Here is a 13,935-nt window from a genome sequence, read left to right on the forward strand (position 1 = left end):
GGCATAGCACTTCCAAGCCATGCTTTAGCAGAGACGCGTTGGTTACAAACAGGAGAGCAATGTGCTAAGGAGACCCTCCCTGTACAGCGCTCATTGTGGCCACAGCGGAATGTGCAGATTCAAAAGTGCAGTAGGCACCTGAACTACAGGTGCCTATTTTGCTAGAAAAAAAATATATAAATTAGTGTATTATAAATTAAAAGTGTATTATAAAAATTATTGTCAGAATAATTAGAACAGGTTTTAATAAAGTGCTTTTGAAAATTTAGGTAAATTTAATGACCTGTTCTGAACTTTGACGTGTTTTCTGTCAGATACATACCCAATGGAGGCCATTTATGAACATTTTTACAGCAGTTTTTGGTGTAAAAATGTTGCATGACCCCCTTTTTTCAACCTTTTAAACGCATGGGCGTTTTTGCACTGCATTAGGTTCAGGAGCTTACCAGGACATTGACCTTGACAAATTTACCAGCATTTACGCCAGGAAAAAAAGCGTACGTGTTGGCAATGGACTGCTGAAAGTGCGCCTAATTAATGAGAGGGTTCACACCCCGTCATTAATAAATGCCCATCTTCCCGGGAGCAAAGCCAGTGCAAAAGGGGAGTAAAAGACCGGTGTTAAACGCCAGTCTAAGTAGATGACCCTCAGTATTGTCATCACAATATGTTTCAGGCTTCTGCAGCTTGTCTAGATGTTGACACTTAGCACCACCAAACTATATTCTTCCTTATCCTTCTCTGACATTGAAAACATGCACTGCAACTATTTCTGGAGACCACTTCTTATCTTCTATGGGGTTAATAGAGAAAGTCATCTCCCTGCCAACCACAGGTTTTAAGAAATTGCTGCTCATATGTCAAGAAACTGAAAGCTTATAGATCTTCACAAGATTATGTAGTACAATACATACTATAACTTTTATAATAAGGTTTCATTGCAGGTGACATCTCTGAATTGCTCCATATTATTAATTAACATTAATATGCACCAAGATAGTCACGTCTACACTTCTTATAAATACTGAGCTGGTCCATGATGTGAAGAAACTGATGATCTCTTTACTTTTACTTCTCAGCGTTTGCTAATAAAACATTATGTACTGGTAAATGTACAGCTGCACATTTTGGAAAAAAATTCCCAGGGTGGAGCTTTTATTGTAAAAGAAAACAGGTGATGAGAAGGGTTGCTTTTTTGCATTCAGAGGGCCATATTCTTCATATTTAATTACCATTTGAAATAATTTTGCTGGAATTGTTATGCCATGGTATCAGTACAATGGCATAGGTTTTGAGAGGCACCTTTACTAAAAGGGATTTTCTAGGATCAGGCAAAATTTATGCAAGAGGGAAGTGGGATAAAATAATAACGCAAAAGGCACTCGGTTCATAAATCCCCCTGCCGTACCAGCGACAATGCCGCCATCAGGCAGGGCTGGTGGTACTGCCATCATGTGCATGATGAGAATGTTGGACTGAGTAGGCCCGGCAGTCGAACCAGTGGCTGGCTGGGGCCTGAGTGCTATATTAGTGCCCAGACTGAAAAAATAAATAAACAGGAGCCATTGGCTCTTAAACTGAAAAATGTAGGAGCCAAATTAAATTTTTTGTCTCCAAATTGCTAATTTTTAGAATTGAAAAAAAAAAAGACTTTGAGAAGATGATGAGACGCAGGTCACAGTAATGAGCCAGCACTACATATTACGGGTATCACGATACCAAAATTTTGATTCGGTTTCAATACCATAAAAAAGTATTGCGATACTCTATACCATTCGATACCATGCAAAAGAAAAAAAAGAAAAAAACACCATTCCACATTTTATGGAACGTCTGGCCCATAATAAAACAGGCCTATCCTAATTTTTGGGGGGACACTGTTATATATTTTTTCTTTTATGACATTCACCGCATAGAAGATATTTAATATTTTAATCGTTTGGACGTGGCGATATGTAATATGTTTATTGTTTATATGTAAAATTGGGAAAGTGGGCGATTTATACTTAATATTAACTTGTCCTATTCACCCTAATAGAGCTCTATTAGGGTGAATAGGACCTCACACTCTCCCTGCTGCCCTGTGCATAGTACACACAGTAGCAGGGAGATTACCATGGCAGCCAGGGCTTCAGTAGCGCCCTGGCTGCCATGGCAACCGATCGGAGCCCTGCAATTACACTGTTGGGTGTCCGATCAGAAGCTCCCACTGAGGAGGAGGGGAGGGGACCCTGTGGCCACTGCCACCAATGACTTTAATACTTGTGGGGGGGGGGAGGGCACACTGCGCTATCAATGTTTTTAATACTGGGGGAAGGGGGGGCGCACTGCACCACCAATGATGTTAACGCGACCATTAATTCAAATACAGGAGGCCGTTGCTGGCTGCAGAATCACATAGCCGGCACCCGACCTCTATGACAGGTAGCTGCGATCTGCGGCAGTTAACCCCTGAGGTGTGGCACTGATCGCAGCTACCTGTCATATAGGTTGGGTGCCGGCTATGTGATTCTGTAGCCAGCACCTGCCTCCTGTATTTGAATTAATGGGTGAGTTAACATCATTGGTGGTGCAGTGGCCATAGCCCCTCCACTCCTCTTCCCCTCTGTCTTTTCATTGGTGTCAGCTGCACAGACTGCCTCCTTCTCCCCTGTGCTGCTGAGTGAATGCCTGCGCTAGGGCGGCGGAGCAAGGAATTATTGGCTCCCATCGCAATATTTAGCTACAGCGCGGCAGCCCTGTCGCAAATGGCGACAAGGCTAAAAAGTCTTGTCGCCTTCTGCAAATTTTAAGGCGCATTGGCGACCATTTTGTCAGTGTGTGATATAATATACTGTATGTCTCAAGACTGCACTCATTGCTCACCTCCTGTTTTATTAATGATTAGCGAATACTGCTGTTTACTAGTAGGGTGGATGTGAGGTGCCTCTGCATTGAGCAGTCTGAGTCTGATAAGGAGCGCTCAATGTAGTGCTGAGTCATATTCTGTCAATCCGGCATCCTCTTATGGGGCCCCAGCGCTGCTCTACTAGTAGACAGCAGTATTCACTAATGAAGCGGGCGGTGAGTGATTAACGTCAGTCAGACGCAGGCCATTTTATTACTGCAATATAATAGATGAAGAAATCAGCAGTGTGCCAGGGCACAGGGAGTCCTTAATGGCTGATTAGACCATACTATAGATATTGGAGGTCATTTATTAAGACGCCCACTCCTGTTTTGAGTGTAAAAGTCGCAAGACCCTGTTTTGTGACTTGTTAATGCCCATGAGACAAAATTTTGTTACACCGGTCATTTTTACTCCATCCTCGCCCCTTTCAGAGTGGCAGGGGCTGTGCCAGGACCAGAACGTTGGCCTCAGCAAATTTACTAGTATTTACCCCCTGGAAACAGGTGTAAAAGAGGAGTGAAAACTGCTCCAGTCAGGTGTTAGAGTCGTTTTCATTCCAGGCGCATGGAATGCTGGAGGTTCACCTAATTTATGACCAGGCCTGCAACTCGTCATAAATTAGGCGCTGACAGGGGCCCACATGAAGTACGATGACCCTGATAAGAGCATTGAGTGCAGTTTGCCAACATTATGAGACATATATTACATTAAACACCGACAGTGACAGCAGTTACACTACCGTTTTTAGAACTAATTGAAGTCTATGGGGCTATTCACATGGCTGTTGAACGGCCAGTGAACAGCAGCCATCAAAAATAGAACATTTCCTGAGCTCCCAGCTCCCAACATATGTGATGTTATGATGCTGGGAGCATCAGCTCCTGATGCCTCCAGAGAGAAGTGAGTGTTTCATTGCGTGCCAGTGGAGGTGAGTATTTTTTTTATGTCAGCACTAGCGGGAATGGGGAGAAGGCATAGGCATTATATATAGGGGGACACAACTTTGGGCTGATATCTATACTGGGACAACAACTTGGGGGCCATGATATATATTGGGGACTCAACTTGGGGGCCATTATCTATATTGGGGACACAACTTGGGGGCCATTATCTATATTGGGGGCACAACTGGGGGCCATTATCTATATTAGGGGGCACAACTGGGGGCCATTTAGACTACAAGGGGCACAAAGGGGTGCATTTTTTATACTTGGGCACAATGGGGGCATAAAACATATATGGGGGCACTACAGGGGATTTAGTTTTAACTAAAAACTCACTGAAATTCATCCATTTTTAATTACAGTTTTTAACGACCAGAAAGTGGATGCACACCCTGATGCAAACTGGCCATGAAAAACTGACATTTTAGACATTTTTGTAAGTTTTCTAAAGAGGAAATCGTTGCAGACCTTTTGCTGTTACACTTGAAATATAGCTATGTGGGCCTCCCATTTCTCTTTGGAAAGACACAGCCCTGTGTATATTAGGTCTTACAACTGACCATGCATAGCAGAGCAAAAACCAAGCCATGTGGAGGAGAGAACTGCCTGTAGAGCACAGACACTAGATTATTTGGAGGCACAGATCTGGAGAAGCTTCAAATATAGTAGATCAAGAGCAGCACTCACCAAATGCTAAAATCCATACTTTATTTATCCATTAAAAGGCCTGTACAGGCATCAGACACCAGACTTCATGATCTACACTTGGAGCTTCATCAAATTTATGGGCAGAGTACAACAGCAAAAGATCTGAATATTTATGTCCTTGCGAAATTTTCCTCTTTAGTAAACTTGCAAAATTGTGTAAAATTCTGTTTTTACTTTGTCATTATGGAGTATTGAGTGCAGAATTATAAGATAAAACTTTTTTTTTTATTTTAGCACAAGGCCGCAACATAACAAAATGTGAAAAACAGTGAAAGAGTCTGAAGACTTTTCAAACACACTGTAGTATGGGAACTGTTGAAGGGGTTTTCTGAGAGTTTGTTTTACTGATGACCTATCCTCTGATCAGTGGGGGTCCGACACCTGGAACCCTGCCGGTCCGCTGTGCTTGGTATTGCAGCTCAGCCCCATTCACTTCAATGGGGCTGAGCTGCACCTAGGCTATGTGACTGATGAATGTGACATCACATGGCTTAAGTAAAGCTGAAGAAGGTCGCGGCAATATTGCAATGGCCACTGCTTTCTCAAACAGCTGATCGTCAGGGGTCTCGGGACCGCCAATGACCAGATACTGATGATCTATCTAGAGTATAGATTATCAGTAAAAAAATTATATCAGAAACCCCCTTTAATATGTTCTTGGGGGACGATGCAGCAGTGGGGTCAGGGGGACCCCACAAAATTTCAGTTGAAATGATTTGGAACCTCCTCGCTTCTTAGTATTCCAGTTTTTGTATTTTTATTTAGTTTTTACATAAATGGGAATCGTGAAAATAGAATATGTGAGCTAGATACTGGGAATGTTGCAGGATTTGGGAGCATAGTTCTACACAGTGGTTTATGGCTCACTACAAATATGTATAGACAATACCCACATCATAGCAGTCCCTATCCGCCTCATCAAGTCAGTGGCAGGGTGACAGATCATTTAGTTATTTTCACTATATATTAATCAGTTTTGTGCATGTAGAAAAGCAATGATGATATACAACACTGACGAGACTTTCATATGACACACAGTGTCTATCAGTGACTTTATATCACCTTCTCCGTCTCACCGATTATCCTCAAGATTCCCCTGAGTTTTAGGTCACAATCACATTTAAGCTTGACGTGTGACATTTGTGGTTCTGGATATAGTACTTTAAGTCAATGTGTATGAAGAACAAAACTGACGTTTTGAGGACAGAGAGAGGAAATTTGCAAAGCCACCATTTTTATTGGACTTTTTACAGTAAAAAAGTTGTACACTTTTACTTACCAAGCTGCTAGTTTGCCGATTAATGTAAAAGCTAATAAAATATTAAACTGAAATCAAATTGAAGTATGAATTTAGAAAAGGTCAATAATAAATTGCCTAAAAGCTGGATTTAACATACAAATGTTAGGCACTAATATGCAGGGTCAGACTGACCCACCACTAGAGGCGGATTGGGAATTTAACCCTTTCCCGACTAGCCCTGTAATAGTTGGCTGGGTCTTTAAAGATGGCGCCCGCTCCTGAGTGGAGCGGGTGCCATAGCCGCGGATGACCTGCTGTTTCTTATAGCAGACACCCGCGGCTAATGTCTGCAACCAGCAGTAATGCCGATCGCGGACATTTACCCCTTATATGCTGTGGTCAATCCTGAGCACGGCATCTGAGCACATCAAAAACCGGAAACGCATGCTTCCATTGATGCTCCAGCTCCCCCATGCGGCAATCGGAGGAGCCGGAGCGTGTGAGCAGCAGCCCCTGTCTTTGTGAATGACAGGAGGCTGCTGCATAGTATTTCCTATGGAGCCCTTGTCTGTAATAGGGTTCCATAGGAAACTATCAATATACTCATAGACTCTAATGATTGCTTGTTATAGTTCCCTAAAAAAAGTAAAAAAAAAAAAAAGAAACATAAAAATTCTAATGACCCCCTTTTCCCAAAATAAAAATAAAAGAACTAAAATTAAAAAAAATACACATCATGGGTGTCGCCATGTGCGAAAATGCCAATAGTATAAAAATATATTCCCCATACAGCAAAACGTAAAAGAGCGTCAAAATGGCCGATTCGCCGTTTTTGGTCGCTTCATTTTCTACAAAAAATGTAATATATAGGTAAATAAAATAAAAAATTAAGGCCTCATGCACACGACCGTTGTGTGCATCCGTTGTGCCGTTTTCCGTATTTTTTTCGCGGACCCATTGACTTTCAATGGGTCCGTGGAAAAATCGGAAAATGCACTGTTTGGCAGCCGCATCCGTGTTCCGTTTTTCCTGGCCGTGAAAAAAATATGACCTGTCCTATTTTTTTCACGGCCAACGGTTCACGGACCCATTCAAGTCAATGGGTCCGTGAAAAAACACGGATGCACACAAGATTGTCATCCGCGTCCGAGATCCGTGTCCGTTTTTTCCTATGATTTCAATGGCAAACTTGACTTAGATTTTTTATTTTTTTTTTCATGTCTGTGGATCCTCCAAAAATCAAGGAAGACCCACGGACGAAAAAACGGTCACGGATCACGGAGCTACGGACCCCGTTTTTGCGGACCTAAAGAAAAACGGTCGTGTGCACGAGGCCTAAAACTGTGGTGGAATTACTTTTATTTTGCAATTTCACCCCATTTTGATTTTTTTCCCTCCCCGCTTCCCACTACATCACATGCAACACAATATTAAATGGTGGCGCTGGAAAGCACAACTTGTCCTGCAAAAAACAAGTCCTCATATGGCTATGTGAACACACAAATAAAAAAGTTATGGCTCTGAAAAGGCAGGGAGCGAAAAATTAAAACGCAAAAACAAAAAAACCTCCGTGGTAGAAAGGGTTAAAGTGTCCCTGGACCAAAAAAAATAAAAGTGGAACTATGTTGTATGCGGGCCCAGATTGACAAAAAGTGAGGCCCACACGAGTAGGCAGGGTCAACTCAAGTAGGCAGGGACAGTAATTCCATAGAGGGAAAAGTATATTGTGCTGCAGTTTTTCATTTAGCTCAGTGCAGCACAATATACTTCCCCAGAGGACCCAAATACCACAGTACAGCACAATATACTGCTCCAGGAGAACTAAAACCTCCCTAGAATCCGTCCGTGGTGACCAGTGCCAACTGCTATTTTCTGTCCTCCTCCTCCACTTGTCTCTAATTAAGATATGGAGAAAGGGGAATGAGGAGTTGAAAGAGGCCACAGCACAGAGCTAGCCCTACCTTCAGCGTTACCATACATCTTCATCTTCTTTGTTAGGACCAGACAACACATGATGACATCTTCTAGCTGTATTCCGTCTGCAGAGTTTGACACACAGCTTAGAGTCCTCAAATTTCCATCATCCTCCCAAACATGGTTCCTCAACATTGTCATTCTGCTGCTACCTTTAATACTGTGCCTGCTGTGCTCCCAAATGCTCTATATCAGGCATGCTCAACCTGCGGCCCTCCATGTGTTGCAAAAATACAACTCTTAGCATTCCCAGACAGTCTACAGCAGGCATGCTCAACCTGCGGCCCTCCAGCTGTTGTAAAACTACAACTCCCACAATGCCCTGATAGCTGTTTGCACGTTGGGAGTTGTAGTTTTGCAACAGCTGGAGGGCTGCAGGTTGAGCATGCCTGGTCTACAGCTATCAGCCTGCAGCAGAACACGGTGGGAGTTGTAGTATTACAACACCTGGAGGGCCACAGGTTAAGCATCCCTGCTCTATATAATATACTGAAGAAAAAAGTTCCTTTAGTAATAATAATGCCCCAAATATAGTGTCTCGAGTAGCAATAATGTCCTCCTCCAACAATAACAATTCCCCTGTTGTACGTCCAGTATTAATAATGCCCTTAGCAATGCTTCCAGTATTAGTAATGCCCCAACAGTGCCCCCTGTAAATTTCCCAGTAATAATGCCCCAGTATAAAAAAAAAGCCACCTTTGTTCCCCCAGTAATAATAATGACCCCAATAATAGTGCCTCAAGCAATAATGCCCCCAGTATTAATTATATATTTTGCATAATAACCCCCTACAGTGCCCCCTATACATCCCCCAGTAATAATGCCCTCATAGTGCCCCCAGTAATAATAATGTCCCCACAGTGCCCCCAGTAATATTAATGTCCCCAAATAGTGCCAAAAGCAATAATAATGCTCCCAGTATTAATATTGTGTATTGTATTGTATTGTGCCACCCATAACAACAATACCCCATATTGTGCCTCCAGTAATAATTATGACCCGCAGTGTCTGCAGTAATGTCCCTATAGTGCCCACAGTATTTCCCCCCCTGCCCCCCAGTTATGTCCCTATAGTACCCGCAGTAATGCCTCCCTTTCTCCCAGTAATGTCCCTATGATACCCACAGCAATGCTCCCATTAATGCGCCACCTGCCCCAGTAATGATCTTATAGTGCCCCCAGTAATGCCCCCCCCCCACTATGGTCAAGTTATTGGTAAAAAAAAAAAAAAAAACTTGCCTGTCTGTGTCCCAGAGCAGGAGGGGTAAGGAGCACGATACAGCATTAGAGTCGCATTAACGCTGGGAGTAGGAGGAGCCACAGGTCCTTTGGCACCTGGAGGGCAGAGTAGTGATTTCTGTCCTGCTGTCTGGTGTCAAAGGACCTGCAGCAGGGAGGTAGAGACAGCGGCGCATTGATCAGGGGCAGAGGCTGGCATATTGCGGCAAGATAAGATTACAGCAGGGCCAGCGGCAGCTGTCACCCTTATTACAAAACACATTGCGGCCGCCAGCTGCCCTGCTGCAATCTCATTATCATGACAGTGGCAGATAATGAGATCGCAGCAGGGCTGACAGCGGCCTAACATGTGTATTGTAGTGCGGGCACTGGGCTGCAGCTGGCCCTGCTGTAATCTTATAATCCTAACACAATGAGGTACATTATACAGGGACCACTGCAGCGGCCCATGGCATACTGTAGGCAATCAGTTCACCAGGAAGTTTCCCGGTACGGTACATTGCCAATCCGCACCTGCACACCACCATAGGATCCTCTGGTGGGCCCAGACTGATACCATAATGAGCCCCAAAGATAAAGATAAAAAAATAACATTTTCAGCCAGTCACTTGCCGCTAAGGTCTATTTATTTGATTCAAAACCTATTAAACTTTATTGATTATTAAAGGGATTTTGCTGATATGCCCAATCGCACAATGTGATTATACACTGCCTGTCCCCAAAAAATTTTACCCAAAAAAAAAAAGTCACACACACCGCCTTTAGCTTTGATTACGGCATGCATTCGCTGTGGAATTCCAAAGATTCTCAATGGGGTTAAGGTCTGGACACTGGTGGCCAATCCATGTGTGAAAATTATGTATCATGCTTCCTGAACCACTCTTTCACAATTTGAGCCCGATGAATACTGGCATTGTCATCTTGGAATATGCCTGTGTATCAAGGAAGAATAAAATCCATTGATGGAATAACCTGGTCATTCAGTATGTTCAGGTAGTCAGCTGACCTCATTCTTGGAGCACATACTGTTGCTGAACCTAGACCTGACCAACTGCAGCAACCCCAGATCATAGCACTGCCCCCACAGGCTTGTACAGTAGGCACTAGGCATGATAGGTGCATCACTTCATCTGCCTCTCTTCTTACCCTGATGCGCCCATCACTCTGGAACAGGATAAATCTTGACTCATCAGACCACATGACCTTCTTCCATTGCTTCCAGAGTCCAATCTTTATGCTTCCTAGCAAATTGAAGCCTTTTTTTCTGGTTTGCCTCACTGATTAGTGGTTTTCTTACGGCTACACAGCTGTTCAGTCCCAATCCCTTGAGTTCCCTTCGCATTGTGCGTGTGGAAATGCTCTTACGTTCACTATTAAACATAGCCCTGAGTTCTACTGTTGTTTTTCTTCGATTTGATTTCACCAAACGTTTAAGTGATCGCCGATCACGATCATTCAAGATTTTTTTTTCCCGCCACATTTCTTCCTTGAATACGATAGGTCCCCACTATTCTTCCAGTTTTTAATAATGCGTTGGACAGTTCTTAACCCAATTTTAGTAGTCTCTGCAATCTCCTTAGATGTTTTCTCTGCTTGATGCATGCCAATGATTTGACCCTTCTCAAACAGACTAACATCTTTTCCACGACCACGAGATGTGTCTTTCGACATAGGTTGTTTAAAAAATGAGAAGCAACTCATTGCACCAGTTGGGGTTAAATAACTTGTTGCCAGCTGAAAGATAATCGCCCATGCAGTAATTATCCAATAGGAGGCTCAGAACTACCGGTATTTGCTTAGATAAATCCAGGTGGTTACTTTTTTTGGGGACAGGCAGATTATAAGTAATATAGCTTAATATAGAGATAAACCCTTATCATTTAGTGTGAGCTATAAAATGATTAAAATTACCACCAAAATAATCTAGCCTAAAAAAAAATCGGACACATCTATTTTCTTGACTGACACAGCAAAAAGTCACCTATTTTTACAGTAAAGAAATTTCTGGACGGTTGACAACCCTAGTGCCTGTGGGATGTTGTGCTTAGCCTGGTAATGGTGCAGTTCGGTTGCTGGGTCACCCCTCCTTCTCACAATGGCTGTGTTGCAGCGGTCACCATGCAGTGCTGCATACCAGTATAGGGGTCCACTTGAAAGGGTCTGCAATAGCATTGCTTAGCTCTTAAATACATTTTCCAGGATTTTAATATTGATGACCTATCCTCAGGATAGCGAAGAAGGACCGGCACTCACTTTCTTGACGATATGAAATTTGAATTAAAAGCATAATAGCATCATCACTGACTAGTTTCGGCTCAAGCCTGAGCCTTTTTCAAACTTCCCCGGCTTCAAGTGAGCCCCGGTCCCTCTTTGCTATATGCTAGTGGAATACTTTCCCTGGACGCGAGCACCACATGCAAACCGAAGTGCTGACCCACCTTCTCCAATACCTATCCTCAGAATAAGTCATCAATATCAGATCAGCGGGTGTCTGACACCCCGAACCCCCCGCCGATCAGCTGATTGAAGGGTAGGCTGTACTCTGTGCAAGAGCGCAGCCTTCCCTTGTTTGTTTACCTGCTCAACATCACAGTGGTCAGCAGGTGTAATTAGCAAGCCGATTAGCATTCACTTCAATGGGATGGCTCGTTCCTGTGCACTTGAATAGAAAGGTATGGGATGGCTTGTAATTACACCTGCTGACTGCTGCAATCTCGATGGCGAGCAGGTAAACAATGAAGGAAAGGCTGCTGTTCTCACAGGAGCCTTCTCTTCAACCAGCTGATCGGTGGGGGTGCTGGTTGTCGGACACCTGCCAATCTGATATGGATGACCTATCCTGAGGATAGGTCATCAATATAAAAATCCCGGAAAGCCCTTTTAAGTTTCAGACATGGAAATACATTTATAGACGAATTGCTAGATAGAATGGTAATAAATTCAGACATATTCCTAATCATGTGCTAGTATAAAGAATGTATTTTGTGAGGCAGTGTGGGTTTAGAAATGCTAACCGTGTGCTTTTCTTTTTCAGGGAGAATGTTCACAGAAATGCTACAATATTTTTGTACTAGAGACAGTTTGCGTTGCTTGGTTTTCCCTTGAGTTCGTCCTCCGCTTCATCCAGGCTGAGAGCAAGTGTGTATTTTTAAGAACGCCACTGAACATAATTGACATGATGGCCATCTTGCCTTACTACATAACTCTGATAGTGGATTCATTTTCTAGTGAAAAAACTGGAGGAACAGGAAACAAGTACTTGGAGAAGGTGGGCCTGGTTCTTCGTGTGCTCCGGGCTTTACGCATTTTGTATGTCATGAGGTTAGCCAGACATTCTCTTGGGTTGCAGACGTTGGGCCTCACTGTAAGAAGGTGTACAAGAGAATTTGGACTCCTCCTATTGTTTCTGTGTGTTGCTATGGCCTTGTTTTCTCCTCTTGTTTATTTGGCAGAGAATGAACTTGGCGCCAAACAAGAGTTTACCAGTATCCCTGGGAGTTACTGGTGGGCAGTAATATCCATGACAACTGTAGGCTATGGTGACATGGTTCCACGAAGCATCCCGGGACAGGTAGTGGCACTGAGCAGCATACTTAGTGGAATTTTACTTATGGCATTTCCCGTCACCTCCATATTTCACACATTTTCTCGTTCTTATAATGAATTGAAGGAACAGCAACAACGAGCAAGCAGACAGCTACACAGACTAGAGGAACGGGAGCAGTGCACTGATCTGGAGTAGCTTAATGCAGTTTAATATCTTATGGTGGGGGGGGGATGTCAACCAGTACTTGTGAATGAACTGGATTAGGACTTCATATATACTTGGAGGTAATAAGAAGACAACTGTCACCTGTAGAACAATTGAAAGACAATTTAATGATTACAGGCTGTTCTTTTTATGTCACTGGATTTTGTAGTGTTTAAACTTTGGCAATGAACTCTGTTATACTAATGAAACCATTATACTTGGCTACACTGCATACCTGTGTAAAAAAAAAATATATATATATTTTTTTTGCAACAAATTATAGAACTGGACACAGTTTGCTGTAATCTCATGTGTACTATTACATAAGAAAATATTGAATTCATTTAATATTTCATTTTCATCTGTAAGAGCTTTATTGTTTGGATTTTAATAAAAAAATTAAGATATTAATATTAGTATATTTGTATTTAAATGAGTTTATATTTTCACACTCTACAAAAAAGTTATTTCTGTATAAAAGAAAATTCAGCCTCAAAATTAGTAAAATTTCTGAAAATTTGCTCCTTACATCTGAATAGGGATTGTTGCATATGCATAGATTTATGCAAGCCCCATTCATATAAATGCAACACACACAGTAATTTCTGCAAAAATGACTACTAACTTTTGCATGCAGCATTTAGTTAGGAGAAAGCATCCAACGAGCACCAACCCCCATCCCCCCAGCCTGTCTCCGCTGCTATCTCTATTAGAAAGGAGGCGGAAAGCCATGAGAGCCTCAGAGAACCTCAAAGCAGTGCTTTGACAAATTTACTGTATATCAGATTTTGCTGCACCAGCAGCTAGTTTAAGGACATACACTTTTTATAAGCATCGTGATATGAAATGTTTAACTGAAGACTATTTTATTTTGCTTTTGAACAAACTAACAATAAAAATTAGTGCAAAGGTGACAGTAGCTCTTAACCTTTATTTATGTTGCAATTCATTGGCTTTTATATTTGGTTTTATTGCATTTTTATTGAAATATCAGCTTAAAAATGTAAAAAAAAAAGAAATCATGTAATAATATAATTTTTTTGTTCAATGATGGAAAAAAGATATTGATTGTTATGAGTGAATGGAAACATTCATGAAAGGGTTTAACTAGTTGGTCCCAATGAGTCATATCTCCAAATATAAATAATGCAAATAGTAGAATCCAATCTGCAATATGGTGGATCAGTCAA

The 13,935-nt window shown here is 42.3% G+C and overlaps 1 protein-coding gene across 3 annotated transcripts in view; it reads left to right on the forward strand.

Moving 5' to 3' along the window:
• Positions 1-13,100, forward strand: part of KCNG2 (potassium voltage-gated channel modifier subfamily G member 2) — a 255,338-nt gene extending 242,238 nt beyond the window's left edge. For all 3 annotated transcript variants that reach the window (XM_044294385.1, XM_044294386.1, XM_044294387.1), the window contains one exon: positions 12,029-13,100. In XM_044294385.1, the coding sequence (XP_044150320.1) occupies positions 12,029-12,736 (708 nt within the window). In that variant the 3' untranslated portion in view covers positions 12,737-13,100. The remainder of the gene's footprint in view (positions 1-12,028) is intronic.
• Positions 13,101-13,935: the final 835 nt, after the last annotated feature.

This window comes from Bufo gargarizans, chromosome 5, assembly GCF_014858855.1.
Source record: "Bufo gargarizans isolate SCDJY-AF-19 chromosome 5, ASM1485885v1, whole genome shotgun sequence".
NCBI lineage: Eukaryota > Metazoa > Chordata > Amphibia > Anura > Bufonidae > Bufo > Bufo gargarizans.